The sequence below is a fragment of the Xiphias gladius genome, chromosome 15 (genome assembly GCF_016859285.1).
Source record: "Xiphias gladius isolate SHS-SW01 ecotype Sanya breed wild chromosome 15, ASM1685928v1, whole genome shotgun sequence".
Taxonomy (NCBI): Eukaryota; Metazoa; Chordata; class Actinopteri; order Istiophoriformes; family Xiphiidae; genus Xiphias; species Xiphias gladius.
The window spans coordinates 5,481,438-5,504,516 of NC_053414.1; the positions used below are offsets into that span (position 1 = coordinate 5,481,438).

The following is a 23,079-nucleotide window of genomic DNA, read 5'->3' on the forward strand; positions in this document are numbered from 1 at the left end:
CACACACACACACACACACCCTAAAAGACCATTATGGGGTTGTGTGACATTATACTACTTCTGCTGAGTTCTACTGGTGCGTACGTGAAAAGAGTTGTACAAAGCCTCTTCGTGGCTCCAGAGGGAGTTCGCTGATAAAGTGCCTCAAGCGATGTCACTTGAGTCGGTTGGGGCTAAAGATCAGAGTTTACATTTAAACACCAGGACACAAATGCACACAGTATTCAAAGGCACGCGCACACTTGTGAAAACAGGCTGACAGCACGCGTCCGATACGGAGAACGCAACGGCGGAAAGACACACGTTAACTCAGCTTAGCGAGCACATAACACAGGCAGGCATATGCACCGAGCAGGGGCGCGTTCAGAGTTTAGTGAGGGATCAGCAAAAAAAAAAACCAGGCTGTTCCTTTCCCTCCCTCCCTCTTCATATCGCCCTTCCTCCTCCTCCTCCTCGACCTCTCACTATCTCCCTCTCTGTCCCCGTTCTGTTTTTCACCTTCGTCCACCTCCTTATCGCTCCCTTTCAAACGCTCGCTCGCTCCCCTCCTCGTCTCCTCTTTGTCATTTTGCTATCTCTCTTCTCTCGCTTCCTATCTGACCTTATTCGCTGCCTCCGCTACATCTCCCCTCTTCAACCCGACCGTTTCTTTACCTTCCTGTCAGATGCTTTTCACCTCCTCTTTAGCTCCTCATCTCCACCCTCCCTACTTTCTTGTGGCCCTTTTTTCTCTCCTCTTCTTCTTTTCCTTTTCGGCTTTTGCACTTATCTCTACTTTGTCTCCTCTGGTTCTCACCCTCTTTTTGATTCCCCATCTTTACATTCTGCTGTACTCACCTCTCCATAGTCAGAGGACTTCAGAGAAAGTATTAACCTGTACATGTGTGTTCTTTGGCAGGGATAAGGCTTCTTAGTTTTAGTTTTATTCTCTTCCAGACTTTGCTGACAATATATCTGTAGCAACCATTCATTTTTCTACCTTTTTTTTTTTTTTTTTTTTTTACCTGTACTCCATGCAGTTGGCAGAAGGCAGGGAAACCACCTGGGGAGATGAGGGTTCAGTCCAACACGCAGTGCTATAAATAGACAAAAACTCCCATCAGTCTCTGGTCCACATGGCCTAGCTTTCTTTGAACAGGCCCAGGCTGGGAATAGAACCTCAGCCCTTGTTCTTCATGCTCCTTGCTAGATTTATAGCACGTTGCATGTATCTGTACTTCTTGAGGATACAGTGCTTACCACGCAGTTCGGCGCTCGAGCGCGCTACCCACTGAGACACGGATGATTGGATTGCAGGGGTGCGTTGCAAATGAGTTTATATTAGCTAATAATTGGACCCTGGTATGGGGTTTCATATCTCTAGTCTTGGGTCCCTGGCACTGGCCCAATACCCCTTGGTATTACGTTAATTTGTGGTAATGCAAGAGGTAGTAGTAGTGCCCTTTACGTAGCAGAATGGTAAGTAATGATATGAAGGTCAAGGTGGTGGATGGACAAGAAGTGCATCTGACGTGAGTTTGAGTCCTGTCAAAGACCTGGAATTAATGTTTTTTTGTGTTTTTTAAACCGTAAGCATCACTTTTACGATTATTAACAAGTGTTTCAGTTGCCAAACCTTAACTATACCATGATCATTGGCCTTACAGTGTACGTTTAAAAAAACAAAAACCCCTGCTGTCATCAAACTTAATCTGGTTCGTGTGTTCTTTCATTGTCTCAGGTTGTGAGGAGCCTTTATCTTTTTACCAATCTGAGTGTTAGTTCAGACGTTTTGACGCTGTCTGGTCAATCGGGTATGGCAACACTGAGACATGGGAATGTGTTAACACCAACGCACGCAGCTTTCCAAAACGGGCCTGGCAGCGACATGGCTCAAACAAGTTTTGAGAGACCGCCCCCCCCGGAGAAACCTAAGAGATCAGTCATTTCGGCAAGTGGCTCCGAATGGCCTTTGTTCACGGTCAAGTGGCAAAGCCTCCTACCAGCCCATGGTAGTTACAGCGCGATCGTGGAGGAAGTCAGGTGGAGTTATTATGGAGCAACAAAGCCTGAGTAGAGAGGGAGGAAGGGTCTGGTGGGTGCATAGGTCGACAAATCACCGTACTTTAACACGGGAGAACACCGTGCAATTGCTGATTCCAACCAACGGTGTGGATTTTCCTTCAAGCAGGTCCAGTATCGTCCCCTAACCTAAGCCACACGGTCATTATTGTAACCATGACAAAAAAGGTCCTGTAACCTTGATGAAATATTCATTTTAACCCAAACCACAATGTTTCCCTAAATCTAACCAAGTCGTGTCTGTACCTAAACCTAACCACACTTTAACTAAAGACCAGTTGTTGGTGATTTAATTTGGAGGACTTGGGAGTTTTAGTCCAGTTCAACCTAGATATGTAGAACACCAAGAGGTGAAAGTGAAAAAGGGGAAATTTAAAGTTATTCACGTGTCCATCATCCTTCGCGCTGCACAGCAACGTCCTGGTTTCATTTAAACCTAGGGTACAGTTGCGTGCACACAGTTTTCTGGTTATAAGAACAATTAGAGGAATGCAAAGGTTCATTCACCTGCATTTCTCTTCCAAAGGAGTGTTTGCTGTGGCAAAATGTGTTATTCCATGAAGGTCACATTCATGGAATAACAGTGTTGACTTGTTGATTGCAGGTCGAATATACCTTAGCTCTCCATTACAATTGCTGTTTGTGATTGTCACTGCACCTTCAGCGTTACATCCGCAGAAAAAGCCTCAAACTATGTGTTAACCAATGATCACCAGGTTTACCTGCTTTTCCTTTTGGTTGTTGCGTCCTTGGTGTCAGAAAAATCCAGATCGGGAAAAAAAACAAAACCAGATAGAGGGCCAGAGCTCGACGGACCCTTTTCCGACAGCGGCTTCATAAATGTGCTCAGACAACGCTTCTGTTCTGGGCACATTGGGACTCGCGCTGGGCTGTGGGTACACTTTTATGTCAAGAGAAGAAAAATTGCACAAAATACCACTGGGATCAGCGTTGCTTCGTCCTACTTTTTGCGCTGCATCTGTGGCCACGGCCTTGCTGTTGATTGTTTAATTGGTTTTACGTATTCATAGCACAGGGTTACTCAGTGACCCAGTATCAGAAGTACATGGCTATAGCTAATTACATGTATGAATAACATTGTAACGGGGGAAAAAGCCGACTTTAGGTGACTGCTTGCTTCAAGATGGAGCATTTTAACTTCAAGATAACCTCATGTAAACAGCAGCATGATATTTTTTTTTCTCTCTCTCTGTATTTGAGGCATGATCTACCTGCATTTCCCAGATTGTCTGTGTTTTTGTAAAGAGGAATGTCATTTGGTCTCTCATTGTGAAACTACTGTGTAGTAGAATCTTCTCGGCCCCCCGGTCTCCGTCTCTCCAACTGGACTGTATCGACGTGCCCGGTGGGTCTGCGTCGAGATGCTTAATTCGGGCTGGACACTGAGCTGAACCACTTAGGTTATCTAACTCCATCCATCTACCGTTTTGGTCTTGCTCCTTCCTCCTCTCTCTTACCCTGCTGCATCACCTCCTCTGTTACAGAATATCTATGTTAAGGTGGATCACTGACATTCACTCTCCCCTCTTTGCTTTTTTTTTTTTTTCTTTACAGCCAAGCAGCGATTTTTCTACCCCCTCATTCCTCTCCTCTCCTTTTCTCTCCTCTCCAATGAAATACTTAAAAATGAAAACCTATTAAACTGTCCATCTCACGCAAAAGACAGCTGATTTTGAACAAGAAACAGATGCCCGAGGAGAGAAAAAAGCGGATCTTTGCATCGTCCTGACTGTGCTCTTTAATCAGTCAGCATATTGGGAGTCATAATTCACTCACTCACGGTTAGGAGCTGCAGTTCCCACTCCACAGCCTCTTTAAAATGACTAATCATGATGTTTCCTCCAGTTGCACATCTTTTTTAAAGTAACCGTAGTGACTGTAATGATGGTGCGAGGAGTTTTAGGAAGACTGACTAAAGACTGCGGGTCTCTTTAAAATGGCATGATGGAAGAATATTTGGGGAGCAGAGTTTAATCATGTTAAAAGGTAAGTTCATTTCCTGATTTGTTTTTGACTGGATACTGAGCAATTTCCTCTCTCATAGACCTAAATAATCTCGCGTCAGGATACATTTGTGGGTTGGAAGCTAACCTTTCAGACTCTTCCCTCTGCTCGTTTCTCAACATCTCTGCACCTGGGTAGCTCTGTTTTTTGTGTTTTTTTTTTTTAGTTTTTTTTTTAGCCTGGTTGTTGTCGTTTCCCCTATTTAGCTGAATCTCCGTCAGACCTCTGTACAGGCTCCAGCTCTGTTGTACCGTAGATTCTAACATGGACCAAAAGTCCGGGAAGAAGATCATGCCCACAGTGAAAGGGTGGACTAAACAAAGCATATTTACCAGCCTTATTTGGGTTAATTCTCCTGTAAATTTCACATTTTTCCAACTGGATGCCTACTACAGCCCCTCGGTGGGTATTAGACATCCTGGGACATATGGGCTTGACGTGCTTCATTTGCCTTTCCGTTGGCCGTCCCTCAGACTCTGGCAGGTTGCCACGTATTGTGCTGTACTGAAATGAGCATCCTGGGTTTTCTCCCAAAAGGTTCTGGATCTTGGATTGACCATTTTATATTATATTTACTGGTGATTTTAGCCAAGAATGTGCTTTATATTGCTCTGAATTTTTGCCAGTGGATAAAGTAATGGTTTATCCGTCAGCGTAGTCTCTCTCTCTCTCTCTCTGTCTCTCTCTCTCTCTCTCTCTCTCTCTGTCTCTCTCTCTCTCTGTCTCTCTGTCTCTCTCTCTCTCTCTCTCTGCCCCCCCAACCACCACCACCACCAAGCTGCCACTCCCTAACATATGAATGAGAATTATTTTCTCCTAATGGAATTTTTTTATTATGTCTGATTTTGGTTATTACATTATATAAGTAATTCCATTTTTTTTTTTTTTTTTTTTTGTGAAAACTGTCCTAACGTTGAGAACTGACGCCTCCATTACAACATTACAACTCACAGCGTAGATTAATAACATATGATAGAAGCACTGACAACTAAAGTCTTTAGACTGAATTGTCTAGTTGATAGAATTAGATGACTTTATTTCCCTTCTATTATAGCAGGCCAACAATATGTCAGACACGATGTTTTTCATGTTTATGCATCTATTTCGGTCATTTTTAATGGTGTCTTCTCTGACGTGTACACTTTTGCTCGCCAATTCTGTTTAGATCATCAGATCAAGGCCATGGCCTGGTTTTTTTTTTTTTTTTTTTTTGGACATATATTTTGAAATAGTGTTCAGCTATATGTTGTATAAACCGTATTTCTCAGTGGTGTAGCTTTGGGCATGGACCTGCTGTCACGTGTTCCTACCAATGTCGAGCTGCAACAGAATTTTCCTGAAAAGTGTTTTCTGATTTGATTTTGACAGCGTTATCATTTTCAACTACCTGGTAAGGTCAATGCAAAGTAACCGGATTATTGTGTTTTCTGCAGTTTTCTTACATTTTTATTTCGATGGAGAGCAGAAGTAAAAATAAGGGGGATGGCAACCTTTTGCATTGTTGGCCCCTGCGCTAGCTGAAGCACTGGCAGTAGTGTGCATATGATCATTGTGTGCTTATGATATTGAAAAAGAGAGATTTTACTTTTATATTGTAAATACTCTTCCACCACGGTGGCACACAGCACCTGCTAAGGATGGATACACTTCATAGAGCTTTTTTTGGTGATATTTCACACCTGTGAAAATGTTTCACACCCCTACAATGTTAAAACCAAACTGAGGTCATTAGTAGTTTGACACATGAAGGTCTAAAAGCTGTTTCAAAGCCTCCTCCGCACTGTCAGGAACAAAATTCTGGTGTCGAAAACGCTGAACCCATTTATTCATTTATTCATTTTAAACCTAAAATCTAAGTCGAATTCGAATATATTGAGGCCGGAAATACTATAATCATCCGATAAACCGTACAGAACATAAACAACCACCAGCTTCTTAAAACCCACCAAAGTTCTCAGAACAAAGTACCAAGAACATGACCTTTTTGTGTCCTCAATCGTTGCTACGGCCCAGAGTCAGTCAGCAGCAAAAAACACTGTCCTCCACAACCTCTGACTTCTTGATCTCCCTGTCACTGATGTTACATTCGCCCTGTGGTTTGACCGCAAACAGTACCGGAGGTGTAAACGGTTATTGACTCACAAGAGCAGTATTGTTTAAAGCTGTTATCGCTGACATCCAGCTAATGTGTTTAAAAAAAAGGCGTTTTGTTACAGTGGGCGTAAATGTGTAAATACACAACTAGTACTGAGTCGGGTAAGAGTCGACTATCGTAATAGCTGTGAGTGCTTAGGCGTCGTTTGCGGTGTGTGTTGTGTCGTGGAAGATTTTCTTCAAGAAGACTCTGAACACAATTAAACACACCAGGACACCGACACGGTTAAAGTGAAATATATTGTGAGATACAATATAGGAGACAAACAAACCTCATCACAAGAAGTCGAAGGGGAGTCTTACAATCGTCTTTTGTAGCGTTTCTTGAGACAAAGAACTCAGTCCCAGTTGGTTTTCTTTACTTCTACCCAGAATGGTACAGCTACAGGCTGCTCCATAGGTAGGTCCCCCCCTGGACTCCTCAAACATCTGTCCAAGGCCCCTGGGAGAGACCTTGAAACTTCTACAGGAGCATCACCAAAAAGTGAATACATGATAAACCAACTTTTCCTTCACAGTTGTGTGTGGATGTCTGTGTATATTCAAGGTGATCTTAGGTATTTTTTTTACCTTCTGAGGTGTCGTGATGCAGTTCATTATAGAATATGAAAATTCTCTCCTTCCTTCAGAGTCAGTTTCTGCGTCTCTGATCTCAGTCTTCCTTTTTTCTGCTGTTCGTGCTCTCTCTCTCTCTCTCTCTCTCTCTCTCTCTCTCTCTCTCTCTCTCTCTCTCCCCCCTCTCTCCCTCCCTCTCTTTCTTTCCGTCCATCCTATAGTGCTGATTCTTTGACTAGAATGCTTACTCCACACACCAGAGCTGGGCCCATTAGCTGAGACCAGCACACTCATCTTCCTCCTCCTCTTCCTCCTCCTCCTCCCCCCCTCTTCATCCCTCCTGCGTTTCTCCTCTCCACTTCCATTAACCAGCCAATCAATTAATACAGGTTGAGTTGGCGTGAGAAGCGGCCAAAAAAAAGAGCAATCCTCTAATAAGCTTGGACGCTACATCCGCTGGCTATATCTTTCTGCCTGTCTGCACACCCCCACCCCACCACTACCACCACCATTCTTTCTCACACACACGCACTTCACATAATGATCATGAACACTGAGAGCTGAGTTTCATGAATATACCTCGTACATACATGTACACACACATTCACACATTCACACATGACTTTCAAAGAAGCATAATGTGACCAAATGTTACGTACATGCTTGTTGTTCTCGTCCGATGCATGAAGTCCAGTAAAACTCAGCTGTGTGTGTGTGTGTGTGTGTGTGTGTGTGTGTAGGTGTGTGTGTGTGTGTGTGTGTGTGTGTGTGTGTGTGTGAGAGTGTGTGTGTGAGAGTGAGAGAGACAGGGCCAACGTGCTGAACTGGTCAAAATGATCAAACTGTCTCAATCCCTTAGCAGCAACACACCATCGCACATGTATCTTAACAGAACTATGTCTAATGGTGCACTCGATGTAAATAAACCAGTATCTGTAACTTTAACCTGCGTTTTCTTTTTGTTTTTGTTTTATTTTGGCCACTTGGGAACTTTTTAAAGTTGAGTAAAGAGACCATGTTAGCGAACAGTTACCTGTTTACACATCCAGCAGTTAATGATCAACCTGACAGTTCATTTGGATTCGTGTTTGTGTATATTCCCCCTCTTTTATCTCTTTCTGGTCCCTACCAGACTCGCTATCAAGCTCCCTAAAGCCGAGGCGAGCGCCGGATTCAGGTGACGTCTCTCTGTAGGTTCGTCGCTATGCTCGACACCTGTCACACTGTTTTCGCGTGGTCATTTCCATACATCGTTATACTAGAAACATCCCTCACGGCTGCTTTGACCAGTCTAAAACAACTTGTCTGAATAGATTGATTTAAAAACTTCGGGGACGCCAGCTCTCTGATGCTTAATCACTTTTTTCTCTGTTTGTCTGGATGCCATTAAAGTAACTGGACCTCAACAGTGGGTGTATCTTGCTGGAAATTTTTTGCAGTCCCATATTTGGTTGCATTTCATCAGCCTTCGGAGGACACGTCGAGGACATGTTTACCGTCAGTCTTGGTATGGTCAGGGTGGCCAGGATGCACTTAAACGCTGTTTCCCTAAATGTGATTGGGAGGCAAAAAAAAAAAAAGTGGGCGAACACATGCAGATTATGAATTTAAAGTCAAAGAAGAATGACTGTCAGAAAAAGGATCGTCAGACCTGCATCCAGTGTAAAGTTCAACAGTCAGCGAGACGGATGACAAGAGCACCGAGCAGCTCACCGCCGCATCCGGAAGTACAATCTTAGTCCATCTCAAACTGGTGCCAGGAAAAAGAAATGAAACTATTTACCAAATCGAGATGACTGCTAAAGTTCCCGGGCTAAAATTGGCACACGACGGCGCCAGTAACGCAGTAAAATCTGTTAAGATGGACAATAATAAATATACTGCAGTGAGCTGAACACACAGTAACGTTAAAGATGCAAAATCAAAGCCTACACAAATTTAAGAATAAATTATATAAATAGAATAGAATAAAAATTGATTCCTTATTACAAAACAACGTAACTTTTAGCATTACATAAAGACAAGTGAAGTTCATTTCTCTTGTAACTTTAATACTTTGACTGGTGTGTGTCTGTGTTACACACTAGGTAGTAGCTCTTTGTCGTGCAGCTGTGGTTCTCTTCTTGTAAGTAGTTACGTGTGTGTGTGTGTGTGTGTGTGTGTGAGAGAGAGAGAGAGAGAGAGAAATGAGAGGAAATGCAAAGATTCCTGGTAAAACGTTTACAGATCAAAGCTTAATGATGGGAATGGTGTCTAATATGCATTCCTTGCATAAATAATGAGGAGTCAAGAGTCTCCGGTTCACACACATTAATTGCAGTTCATCCACTGTATGAAGAACCAGATTCTTTAGTGTTTTCCGTAATCAGAGATTCCTGTTCGGGTTTTTTTTGTTTGTTCTGGTATTGAAATAGATTTAGGTAAAAAGCTGTAGTGCGCAGTAGTGGCTGCACTAGTTGTACTGTGGTGCCGTGCTCGCGACACAGCACGGGTGCAGGTGAGCGGCGGCAGACGCGGCTCGTAGCAGTAAAAAGCGCAGGTAGAGGCGCTGATAGTAACAGGCAGGGGCGGTCGACACCGGCAGTAGCTCATGCCGAAGTAGGAGCCTTTTGGTCTAACGGGAGCAAGTAAGAGCAGTAGTAAAAGTACTAACATCGCGAGTGATAGCAGCAGTAGGCAATAGTAGTAGTACTAACTGGTGAATTGTACCAGATCAAAATGTTTTTAGCCCCTCAGGTCCATTTGTCTTTGGGTTTACTGATCTCTACTGATCTTTCTTTCAGACGTGTCCCCTCAGTTTTCATAGCTTTCATGGCGGCTGCTTTTCATCACCACCCTTCCTCTATCTTCCCCGTCGACGCCCGGACGTTTCCGGACAGGGGCCTCAGTATTGTACTGGGCTAAGAGAGCTCCTCTGCGGGTGTCGCTTGGAAGTTGTTCATCAGGCCGTGCGTTTCATTCTGTTTCACTCCAGATCTAGCTTCGCAGCGAAGCTTTCTGGCATCTGCCTGTTCAGGAAGACTGTTCGAGGGTGAGCTCTGTGCAGCATATTGTTCAAAACACTTCCTTTACATGTTTGTATTTGGTTTTTAGAAATGCACTCCATCCGATCGCAAGCATGCTCAGGGGGTCGCCCGACGAAAAACTCTCTTCAGCAATTCAGCATTGCGCCTCCATAGAGGGAGGCTAAAATGAACGTTCAAGATCAGCGCCGCGGTGGATTCAAATACCTCGACTTCCACACACTAGTTACGGATCGAGCTCCAAATACACGGCATCCCACACTTTTGACATAATTCACGTCGGGAGCATCTTTCCACGAGACCTGCCCTGCTTTCAGACTACACGCCCCCACTTTGTCACACAGGCTTCCCATGAAACAAGTCTCCCAGCCTGAGACTGAGATGACCCTGACGACATAACTATGATATGACGATGCGATGAAGTTATGTTCTTGGATTGATAGACTGATCTCTATGAACATTTGAACTTCCAATCCCATTATAAGATCCATATGCAACCCTTTTTTTCTTTTTTTAACATGAACAATGGAACAAATCACTCCCTCCGATATGAAAAGTTCGCTGATCCCACTGAGAATCAACACCCAGCCTGCAGCGCTACACTGCTCCCGGATTATTGTTTTTTGGTTCATGGGTCGGACAAAAATGTCACCTTTCTGTGTGTGATTCGCTCATTTTACTTGACGTGTTTTAAATTCCAGCAATATTTATCGTAGGTCGTAGCCATTAGAGGGTAAAATTAAAACTGTCATTCGACAAAAAGTGCAGCCGCGGTGGTCAATGAAGAGAACGAGCTGCTGGCAGCCCGGCTCTCAGCTTCACGTCTGAAAGAGTTGCAGGAGATCTTTTCTGTGGACCCGAGTCTATCTGAGTCCGCACTAAATTTGCATTTAAGGAAAACACAGCTCGCTCGAGTTAAATTCAATAAAATCAGAATCACATTTATTGCCGCTTTAAGCTTCCTGTCATTTATAAAACACAATTATTTCTGAAGTGCTTTTCACAGAGAAGTCGCCACCATTTCTACAGTAAATCTCATTTTGGAGTAAATCTCTTAGAATCGAAAGACCCATTCCCAGGTGAATCAGGATGTCTATTGTCATTTTTTTTCTTTTTTGAGTTGAACGTGAATTGGCCCCAACCCTGCTGCGTTGTCTGGCTTTCTCTCTCTGCTCTCCCCCTCTACCTCTCAGCTCTGTAGCTTTGGCCTGCTGAGCGAGATCAGAGAACAGAAAGGGAGGGGGGAGAAGGACGAGGGTGGGGTGGGAGGTGTGTGTGTGTGTGTGTGTGTGTGTGTGTGTGTGTGTGAGGGGGCGTCGTTTCAAGGGGGAGGTGCCAGGGCTTCCTGCGGGGGTTGCCTGCGTGAATGCTCCCTGAATGACAATGCTGCACATCAGGGCCTCAGCACGACACTCTCTCAGCAGCACACACACACACACACACACACACACACACACACACACACACACACACCCACTCACAGGGAGAGAACCTGGGAAAGCTGTGTGGGCATGCAGCAGCAGCAGCAGCTGCAGCAGCAGCGGCGGCAGCAGCATCGATAAGAGGCATGCCAGTGTGCAAAAAACAAATGAAAAGGAAAAGGGGGGCGAGAGCCAAATGTCTCCAGCCGTCACCTTCTTTTCTGTCCGCCCTCATTATCAGTAAGTTACGTGGGGGCAGCTTGTCAGATCTGGCGCTCGACCACCGCGCGGTTTCCCATGATCGCACAAATCACACGCAGGCTCGTCCCCCACCACCGGCAACGCCCCCCCCCACCACCCCACCTCTTCCCGACACTCGCTTTCACTCCCTCTCCCGGCGCCGCCAGCGGGAACGGGCTTTTACCGTGCCCGTTAGCAGCCACTGGTCTACGGGAATGAAATGACGAGCAGATCCGGCGATGCGCAAGCGTCACGACGTTGCAAACGCATCCTGTAAGTCAGAGCGTGGCGCTGGGACTTGGGTGACACTTGAGCCCACTCACAGCTTTAAATTACCCGCACTGCATCGTGGGAAAATGTCTCAAGATACATTTGAGACCAACCAAAAAAAAAAGAAAAGGATTTGACGATGTAGATGGGATTTATTTGAACCATTTAATTTATGGCCAAGACCAACGCATAAACCATTGTTTTATTTTTGTTTTGTTTTTTATTTTTTGCACTCTCATGTACTCAGAGTGAAAAATGGACGTGTGTGCTTCATCAGGATCACTCAAGTGAGGGAAAGCTGGCGCTGAAGCAGTGAAACACACTGTTTTCCCCCCAGTACTCAAACAAATGCTTCCGTAGATGGAAAAGCATTATCTTTAAGTGGGTCTCCAGCTGAGTTTTGGGTGTGCGGCAAACCGTCTTCTCTCCTTTTTTGATTCTCGGCTACGCCGTCATTTGACTTGCATCTAACTAAATTAAACTGCAGTGCAGAGGACTCCTGCTTTTCTTGACCAAGTGGGTATCACTTGCTCAAACCTTTCTTTTTTTTTTTTCTTATTAGCTGATATGACGAATGCATGAAAAAGTTCTGAAAAGTAAAGTAGACGGAAGGTAGTCTTCACACTATCTGTGGTAAAACACAACCTGCCTTTCTGCTCATTTCACAGTTTTCGACATATTACGGCAAAGAGCTTGATGAGAACGAAACACCGAGAGAGAAAATGGGGGTCGCCTACATGTTTAAAAAAACAGAAGATGCAATGATTTTTGCTAGTACATTTCCCATTGCTCACCACCAGGTCATCCCCAAAGTCACCAAAGTTTTATGAGACTTGGTTGACTTCCTCATAGTCTTGCAGTCTGCCTTCAGACCCGTCCCAGAAATCCACCATATGGCCCACTTTGAGCATCCCACCGACTAATTCTTAGAACAGAATCGGGCCTCCGAGCGACGGGCGGTTTACCCGCCAAAGTAGCCGGTGGAGGAGACCGCCGGCGAGAACAAGAACCCCGCAAACACTTCCCGGCATTTAACAGATGGCCGGAGGTACAGTAACCCACCCGGATGCACGACGGAGGTAATCTCTTCCAATGGTGTGCAGGTGGTGTACGGTGCTCTGCGCTCTGGTTTCAGCGCTTTGGCCAGCGCCAAAAGGCCTTGGAAAGATGTCAGTGGCTGTTTCAGGACCGAGGATGGCGTCGAAGTGCTAAGGTGGCCAAAGTTGACGTTTTTAAATGTTTCTTAACTCAGTAGTTGCTCTTGTTTTTATTCATAGTGGCCTGTGTATATATAGAAAATATCTAAAAGAAGCAGTCTGAAAGGGATTCTCTGGCCAGTGAGCGCCCGTGGCTTTTCACCAGCCCCCGCCTCCCCCTTCCCATCTCCACCTTCGTTTTCCTGCTCCGGAGAGGTGACAGCTTGGTCGGTTTAGCCCAGGCAAACAGCTTGCCGAACTGCATCAAAGACCACTCAGATGCCAGAGCCAGACTGACAGACGGCTTGGAGGAGAGGGGAGGAATGAAGGGAGACAAAAGCTCTTTCAAATAGTCCTCAAAATAACAGTAACCCCCCCCCCCCCTAAAAAAAGCACAAATAAATAAATAAACGAATAAAACAAAACCACAAAACTCCAAACTCCAACTCTTCCAACTCTCCCTGGCCATGCAGACCGAATGTTGGTCCAACTTAGTTCATTGGCAACATCCTTTTTTCATACATTTATCAGTGGAGAAAAAATTCTGCAAAAACAAAAACCCCTTCCGGGAGTCCACATAGCCCGGAATCGCATGGTCAAGCCAAACACGGGGAAGTTTTTCTAATGTTGTCCCAAGGAATCTACTTGGTACCAGTAGATTTGGCTTGTTACAGGATTACATAACTGTCCATACTCTCAGATGGGGGATAAAAGTAGGGACATTGGAAATGTTCATCGAAAATATTCATCCTTGTACGTTCTCCAGAAAATACTGAAAGAACTTTAGATCTCATTTTACTGGGAGGATCCTCCTGAAATCCTCTGGATACCCAAAGTGGCCCCTGAATCCTATTGCGGGGTTCATTGGAAACCAGGCTGTAATTCCACTTTTTATCTACCATTTCTTGCATTTACCCCCCACCCCCGCTCCACCTCCTCCCCCTCACCCCCTCTGCTCGTGGCCGGGCCTTCTGTTCGGCAGGTGGGTTGAACGGGGCGAACTGGACCGTGCTGCCGGTGCTTTTGACACTTGGCGGCCATGCCAGAAGGCCGTGAGCAACTTATTTCTCAAGGGGGGCCTCAGTTTGCCAAAAGCCCATCAGCTATAGCAAAGCCCAGCGCGTCCAGGGGCCAGGGGCGACCAGTACTTTCGAACGCACCGATTAATCAAAGGAGGCGGTCATGACCCATGAGACCCGGGTGACCAAACTATCATCTTACAGAAATCTGCACCTCTTTTGATCTTCCAACCACATTTGCCATTTCGCTTGATGTATACTCTTTATTTGGGATTATAAAATTGGATTTAGATTCCCTGTGGTTAAGGTAAGGCTGGTTGCCGTACCTCGCCATACCCAACTGATGCCCATGCATCTGATCGTGCGCTATGGGGAGTGGGTTGGAGTGGGGGAGGCTCCGGGGAGGCGCCGTGCGTCGTGCGCCGTGCGCTGCAAGGCTTGGCCGCGGATCTGCGCGCGGCGCTCGGTTCCCGTCAGACTGATCAGATGCTCAGCGCGCGGCTAGACCCCGGCGGCTGGCTGAGCGCGAGAGAGAGCCGGAGAGGCGCTCCGCTCGTCGGGTTTCGTCGTTTCCAGGGCTGATCTCTACGGGAACACAGCCCCCGGACCGACTGCGCGTTGGCTCACGTCCCCTCGGGTGGTCGAGGGAGGAAAGAAAAAAAAAAAAAAACAGAGAGAGAGAGGGGGGGGGCATAGGGAGAGAGAGCTAGAGAGGGAGAGGGAGAGAGAGGGAGAGAGGGAGAGAGAGAGGGAGAGAAGAGACGCTGGACTTGCCGGGGCTCTGCGGGGTCGATCGCCTCTCTCTGGTTCGGGGATCCTCTGGGGCGATGCTGCTGGGCGGGGACGGTGCACGGTTTCTGCCCGGTGGCGGAGGAAGAGATGCACGCCGCGGCTACAACACACCCGCACCGCCGCCGTCGTATTTTCCGACCAAGAATTGATGATGGTGATGATACTGCCTCCCCCAGTGGTCTTTTTCTTCTCCTCCGGATTCTACCCGTCCGGGATTCTTGTTCTCCCAGCCTTGGATTATAGATGATTGTTGTGGACATTATTTTTCTTTTTCATTTCATCAACTTTTTTTTTTTTTTTTTTTTTTTTTTTTCCCCCCCCGGAGGGAAGCGGGGGAAGATATAAATTGATAGGTTGAGGACCGGTGTATTTTCGTCTCAAAGTGCGCGCAATCACGCCCAAAATCAGTGACCGACGCCTTGGTGAGGAGGAGGAGGAGGGGAGGAGGGGGAGGAGGAGGAGGAGGAGGAGGAGGAGGGGGGGGGATGCCGCACCGTCCATCACCAAATATCAACAAATGTCACCGGGCTCGGATTTTGGGGAAGCCCCCCTCGGTTGGCGTTTGCGTGTAACCCGAGTGTCGTGGTGGCGGTGAGAGGTGGCGAGCGGGGATATCTGCCGCGCCACATCCAACACTGCGGATACGTGGCACAAGAATAAATGAATTATTAAAGGTTTCACTCTTATCTATATCTATTTTTATCTCGCAGGAAAAAAAAAAAAAAAAACGAAAAAGGAAGGGGACCCGGGGAAGGGAAAGAGACAACTGCAAGATCCCGTCAAGATGCACTAGGCTGTTGAGAGGGGGAGAAAAGACGCAGTCTCCAGCCAGGGGAGCCTGCTTAGTGGAGATGATTGCAATATTTATTTCAACGCACAGCTATGCATCCTTATCGATTTATTTGCCTGTGGAAATGCAAGAACCGGCTCGCGCTTGGAGAGGTTTTTCCTGACCACAACGGCAACAACAACAACAACAACAATAATAGTGATGATGATGTTGATGGTGATGGTGGTGATGAGTAAAAACAGGATGCCTTCCTTTCGACGGAGAGAAAAAGGCTGTTGCTCTGACAAATTCCAACATTTTGGAGTTTTCTCACCCGCCAATAAAACCAGTCGTGTTTTTTTTTTCTTTCTTTCCTGTCAGAGAATCGATTTGCCAGAAATTACATAAACACATCGCTCTATCTCCCATTCATATTCCAAACACACGATCAGAGACACCGTACGCTTTCCCTCCTCTCCCTCTCCCTCCCCTCTCCCCTCACCCCCCTCCCTCCCTCCCTCCCCTCTCCACACTCAAATGGAGGTATCTTCTCGGCGCTGAAGATCTGGGAAGGAGACACAGATAGACAGCAGGAGAAGAGAGACGGAGCGATCAGCCAGAGAGCGAGCCAGACCCAGCTCCGTCCTGCATGTGTGTTTGGAGCCGAGGCTGATGGGGTGGTGGCATGTGGAGGTGTCACTCTGAGGTTCCCCCCCGGCTCCTTCCTAACCTCTGGCGTTTGGTGTCTGCAGAATGGCGCGTTTTGGAGACGAGCTACCCAACAGGTATGGAGGAGGAGGAGGAGGCGGCGGCGGCGGCGGTGGCGGCGGGGGTGCCGGCGGACAAGGGGGCCCCGGCCGCGGCGGCAGCAGGCAAGGGGGTCCCCCCGGAGCGCAGCGGATGTACAAGCAGTCGATGGCCCAGAGAGCCCGGACCATGGCCCTGTACAACCCCATACCCGTCCGGCAGAGCTGCCTCACGGTCAACCGCTCCCTCTTCCTCTTCAGCGAGGACAACGTGGTGAGGAAGTACGCCAAGAAGATCACCGAGTGGCCATATCCTTTCATAAGCTATGCCGAGCAGCCAGCCAAGGTACTGGGGTTGTAGTGTGGTGGGCGACGTGGGGCCTAGTCCGGTGTGGAGTGGTTTGGTGTAGAATTAGCCAACACCTGCACGATGAAACTTGTGGTTGGTGTGTGTGTGTGTGTGTGTGTGTGTGTGCGCGCGCCAGTCATGTTGTGGGGCTTGTTGCTGTGTGCTGTTGATTGACACGCGGGAGAACACGTGATTTCACCTCACTTTCGCTCCTGCGTCCAGAGCCGCTGGCCTCGAGGCTGCACTGTCACCGGTGGAGTGAAAGATGATGATGTCGATGACGATGATAATGATGATGATGCTGGTTGTCATGACACCGGCATCCTGTTGATGCTGCTGGTGATTAAGATGCATGTCGGATACGGCATTTAGCTCGATCCTGTTAGTGACCCGCGCTTGTGTGTGTGTGTGTGTGTGTGTGTGTTGGGGCTGTAGTTGTAGCCAGAGCTGAGTGCTGATGTCAGCACTATAAAGGCTTAAGCACCACGCAACCTGAAGGGAGAGGAAATGACTCTCTCGCTCTTTCTCTCTCTAATTACTACTGACCATATATGGGCTTTCCTGCAGGACGGCAGTGGAAAAAGCTGTAACTGTCAGGACAGGTCGGTCCACTGTTGTTACAACCTCGGACACCCTTATCTGGCCTGGTTTTAAGTCCTGGTTAAAAGGGGGGGCTGTTAAATCCATTGTACAAAGCGGCTTCAGGGCTTATGTCGTTGCTCGGGGGGTGGGGGGGGTGCAGTTTTTAGCTCTTTTTGGGCCTTTATTAGATAAACAGTAGAGAGCTGACAGGAGATGAGGGGATGACGGTTACCCCCCCCGGCCACCGGGGCACCCCAACCGGGGCTTTCGGAGGCCCCAGAGGTTGCTCCCTTTGTTGGTAGTCCGGCTTGTGTTCTGCCACTTGGCGCCCCATGTCTGTCAGTTACAGTGGGAGAACTCTTCGAAGGCGCAGAATTTTCTACGCCAGCAGTAACTTCGCAAGTGGGGAATTCAGTTTGACCAGAGGACGCGACATTTAAAATAAACCAAAAACCTTGCGTAACACTTGTTTTTCCCCAACATGAAAACTCTCTGTCTCTGTCTTTCTGATTCCCTCCGTCGCTTTCTCTACCCAGGTTGCAAAACAACATAATATAACAATTGTACAGCTGTTCCCTTGGGGCTGTTGCCGGGCACTCTGGGAAATGTAGGAACCCATCCAAAGTAGAAGTATACTGTAGATAATGCACTGGCGAGATGAGGGGAAGGTTCTCGTTAGATCTGAAGCGATCAGGTGTTTAATCAATCAGCAAATCGACAGAAAAATAATCAACAACTATTACTATGACAAACGATTGATCTTCTGTGTAATTTTTCAAGCAAAAATGCGAAATATTCCCAAGTTGCAAATTCTCAGTTGTGAAAATGTTTGGTCTTTCTTTGTCTGACGTGAATATGAATTGAATGTCTTTTGAGGTTCAAAGTTTTGGGGTTGAGGTTACACTTTAGGGTATTTTGATCATCTTTTTTTTATCTATATTCCGACATTTTATGGACCAAATGATCAATGGATTTATCAAAAAAAAAAAAAAAGATATGGAAAATATGTAGCCTTGCTTATATTTACCATAAAAGTAATCGTAATTTTCCCAGCGTAATTACGTGTTTATGGTGGTTTTTTACTTATACTAAGGACCAATTTGTGCTACTTCAGAGGAAGCTTACACGGCAACATGGCGCACACTCGGTGGCTGGTTTGAGTGAGAGGGTGAGCTGCCTCCATGATGGTCTTTTTAGGGCCAGTTCAGCCACTTTAATGGTGAACTGGTTTTTTTTCTACACAGATTTCACCTTGTTGAAAATGTTTAAGCTATTTTAAAGCTGTGATTGAATAGATTGCATGAGTTGAGTGTGAGGGGGAAAAGCATTTGGAGGCTCAAAATCAGCCCTTTTTAATATTTTTTATGTTTACTGAGAGACTACAAAGATCTCCCTGGTCAGCTGATCTAAGTCCCTCAGGTAGCCCGATACTGTTGATTAGTACCCGTTACACCATGTAATGCCTTAAATGATGTGAGAGTCAGGTGGGTCACATAAGTGTGTGTGTGTGTGTGTGTGTGTGTGTGAGAGAGTGCATTTGTGGTCATGGTGGTGTTTGTGTATTTGTGAGTTTGGTTTCTGTGATTTTATGCCTTAAAAATGTCTTCATGAGATCTTTTACTTGAATCTGAAATTAACCAAACCACATATTAATATTCATCCCAGCGCAACCGAAGTAGCCTTCATTGTTTTCTTTCCTTTCTCCCTCCTTTTTTCCCCCTTGCCTTCCTTTTCTTTCCTTCCCTTTCTTTTAGTACATACAACATCATGATGCTTGTACCCTACAGAGCAGGTATTTAGTTAAGAATACAGATGTTTTCCGTACAGGCCATTAATGTGTAAGTAAAAACTTACATTTCCTGTTTCCTGTGGTCCTGTCTGGGAAAACTATGAAACCTAACAGCTAAGTCAACAGAGAAAGAGGATTCATTTTATCCCAAATGTGGTATAAGATATCCAAATGTCACCGGATATTCTCTCACCAATCGAAACACTTTTGGAAACCAGTACATGTTTGGGGAAAAAAAAAAAACAGGACTTTATTGGAAGGGAGGAACTGCTGTGATTTGGCAGAGAGCCTTTGGAAAGGTTCTTCTTCCCTCTGCCAAAAAGTTTTGGCTTTTCTGCAGAAATAAAAACATTTTTAGGAAATCCATCAGCTTATAAAAATAACTGAGTTTGTTCTCTCTTTACAGATTTTTCTTTATTTATTTACCCCCCCCCCATGTTGCTCACGTTGGCTGCAAGGTGAAAACAATGAACCCCACACTCTAAAAATGTACGTAGCTGGTGAGATGAATGAGTTTCCTTGAAATCTCGTCAACCCCAACGTGTGATGAACTGATCAAGGACTGGTGGGACAGAGTGATGTATACAGGTATCAAATTATATGAAATTAAAAACAGATGCAAAAATGAATATAAACCAAATCAAATCGAATCCCCCCCCAAAAAAACGCATTCACACCCAAAAAACTAAAATCGCAGCTAATGTCCACTTAGCAAGGCAGGTGACCGTAACTCAAAACTAAGCCCACTAGTCATTGGCCAGTCATAGAAAAAAATGTGATCGGTTGGCTTTTGATGGATTAAAGAACCACATAATAAAACCAGAATTCTTGGTGCAGTCACACCTGTAGCTAGTTTTCTTTAGCCTGAACCAAATTAAAAAGTTTACTGAGTTGCATTCTTGATTATTCACGTCCACACTGACCCACTCCAAAGTTGACTGTAACTTGCAGAGTCACATGAATTACCACAAGCCCGTCTCTTGGACAGACTTCCGGTAACCAGTCATTTAAGCTGAGAGCCTCTGGCGTCACAGGGCGAGTCGAATCTTCCTTCTTCCTGGGCGTTTGTTCCGCTCTTGCCCTGCCATTATGTTCACCGGCGATGTTTTCTCCTAATCCAGAAAGTGTGACGTTCCTATAGGTTTACCTCGTTAGGGAGGAGGTCATGGCGGATGCCTGACCTGTGCGAAGAGCAGGACTTTGGTGCATAAGACGAGGGTCATGAGTCCCGCTGTTTGGGTTCAGGCAACTAAAGCCCACCTGCTTTAAGGTTTGGGGAAGAACCTGGTTTTGGCTAAATGTTGAATATGTCACTTTTCCATCTCCTGCGTTCATGGTTATTTTCTCCGGTATGAGCAGTTACTTCTAACTTGCTTGCTCGCAGATCACTCCCAGGGAACTGAGGCTCTATTTGGGGCCACCTGAGTTCAAACGGCATCGTCTTCACTCGGTCAAACGAAACGAAACATACGAGTTAACAGGCTCGTTTAAGCATCAGGTCCAAAAGTTTGTGGACATGGAGGCGGCTACAGAAACACCAGCATAGGACAGAATTTGTACTGTTTTTTTTTTTTTTTTAATTGTCAAACATTTTCAGATTTTTAAAGAACATCCACTTCCTGATTTGAAAGCGAACTGATCGTTTCCCAGCATGCTGCCATCTGTACAGAGCCAGGCTGTGTTGGCTGGCAGGCGCTGTGGCTTCTTCCACCAGAGACCCAGAGGACTTCATTATACCTCCCTCCCCTCCCTCCCGCTTCCACTTCCCCTTTCTATCTCTCCCTCTCTCTCTGTACTCCTTTCATCTCCTCTTCTCCATTGCACTTCTCCCCCTGCAATCCTGCTTTAAATCTTCTGTCCTCCATCTTCTCTCTCTTTATCGCTCTTTTCTTTCCCATTTTGTCTTTAGTCGTCTGTCACTTTCAATTCGAGTCAATTTTAGATACTGTAGTGGCGGTATTGTTTCGTACAAAGTGTTTAAAAAAAAAAAAAAAAAAAAAAAAAAGCACGCAATTTCCGGAAGTACAGATAGGTGACAAATCAAAGGAAAAACCAGCATAAAGTGTCGTAAGCAAAGTTTCCATCCAAATTTAGCACAAATTTTGATCTAATTTCCACAAAATTGGCAAACGATAAAGCAAATGAATGTTTTTATATCCGCTGCTATTGTGTGAATGTAAGGAGTTGGGCGCATCATCTACATTTGTTATGTTTCCTCAGGTTTGTCCATTAATTTGTTAATCAGTTAGTATTTTCACTTACCCTCTTTCTCTTTCTGACACTGTCTGTCTCCACCTCTCTGTCTGTCTTACTCAGTCCAGTTTGACGTTTTCTCTTCATCCTTCACAATTTACTTTAGTTTACTTCAAATCTATATAATATGTTGTCAAAGCAGCACAATATCAAACAAGGTGATGGTATCTCTACATTTGCCTCTCTCTCTCTCTCTCTCTCTTACTCTTTCTCTTTCTCTTTCTCTCTCTCTCTCTTTCTCTTTCTGACCATCTGTTCTGGGCGTTCATTGTCTTAGTGGGTTTCACACTTTCCTAGCTGGGTTCTGGCCGCGCTTCCAGGTATCATGTGAGGGAAAGGACGGGTGGAGATAGGTAGACGGTATGGGGCGGTGGGAGAGAGTGAGAGGAGAAGGGATTAAAGACAGGACCCCCCCACCACCATCACCACCTGGACCAGTCAGGAAGGAGAATGTCACCTTGTCTCAGTAACCTCTAACTGAGTGTTGCAACCCCCCCCCTTTTTTTGGGTCAGTCAGTGGCTGTAGAATAGATCATTTTGTCAAAATCTGATCCTGAGATAATCAATGTGACGGTTAAATGAAAAAATGAAATAGTATTAGAACTAGTAGAGGGATCGACTCAAAAACAAGACCAAAAAAACTCAGACGACATAATATTCTGCCAGTTGGGGCGAGATAAAGTCCTGGTTGAGATCATTGGCACCCCTGAATTTTAAGTACAGCAATTAGAATATTTTTCAGAAATAAATGCAAAGGAAGCAAATTTGTACAATCGGAACCATTTTCGTGAAATGTCTAAGGTTACTGGACAAAAACAAAAACAAACAAAAACGAACAAAAAACCAACGAAAGTTATTGTCACCCTTGACTAATATTTGGTTGCAGAACCTTTGGCAACAACGGCAGCGTGAACACAGGATAATAAGCACAGGTGAGTCTTGTTTGTTTTTTATTTTGTTTGAGGAGCCGTGTACATTTTGTCTGTATTTTTTGTTTCACTATATGAAAGCATTTGTTTTTTCTTTGTTGTTGTTGTTTTTCAGTAACTTTGGACATTTTGTTAAAGTATTCTCCACAAAATTGGTTAATTTGCATTTATTTCGGGAGATTTCTAAATTATGTTTTTAAAATTAAGGGGTGCCAATCATTTCAACCAGGACCGTAATTCAAGTTGTCTCCGGCTGCCGGTTTTCCAGAGATGAGAGTCAGTATCTCTAAACAAGACAGAGTAAGGAAGATGGCTCCATTACAGTCGAGGAAAAAGGTGCTTAATTCTAGAAAACCAATCCAATATGTTGATTTGTGATGGAGGCAGTAGATGGGGCCATTTTGGCAGATTTTGTTGCTTATTTTTAAGAAAATGTTTTGTTGTGATTCAGTGAGAACAAGAGAGAGAGATTTTGTGTGTTGTGAAAATTTACTGTGTTACTATAGAAGAAAAATGAACGAGTTCCAGCTAATCAGATAAGGTACTGGAAGGAGACGTGCGCACACACACGCACACACACACACACACACACACACACACACACACACACACACACACACACACACACACACACACACACACGCAGATACACGCAGATACAGATGTATACTATTCGACTGCCAGCCACAGAAACATGTATGTTGCTATTTAAATCAATTGATTTAACACTTATGCACCCATAAACATATACATGATGCATGGACGCACTCACACGCTCACACACACAGACACACACACACACACACACACACTCTCTCTCTCTCTCTGTCTCTCCCTCTCACTCACTAACGGATCAGCTGGTGGCTTGGCTTCATCCGTCTGGTGTGGAGCAAGCGGATCTGTTCA

The 23,079-nt window shown here is 45.4% G+C and overlaps 1 protein-coding gene across 1 annotated transcript in view; it reads left to right on the forward strand.

Annotated features, from left to right (window-relative positions):
* The window catches only part of cacna1ab (calcium channel, voltage-dependent, P/Q type, alpha 1A subunit, b), a 187,309-nt gene that overhangs the window by 30,627 nt on the left and 133,603 nt on the right, over positions 1 to 23,079 (forward strand). The window contains exon 3 of the mRNA XM_040146391.1: positions 16,278 to 16,580. Within this exon, the coding sequence (XP_040002325.1) occupies positions 16,278 to 16,580 (303 nt within the window). The remainder of the gene's footprint in view (positions 1 to 16,277; positions 16,581 to 23,079) is intronic.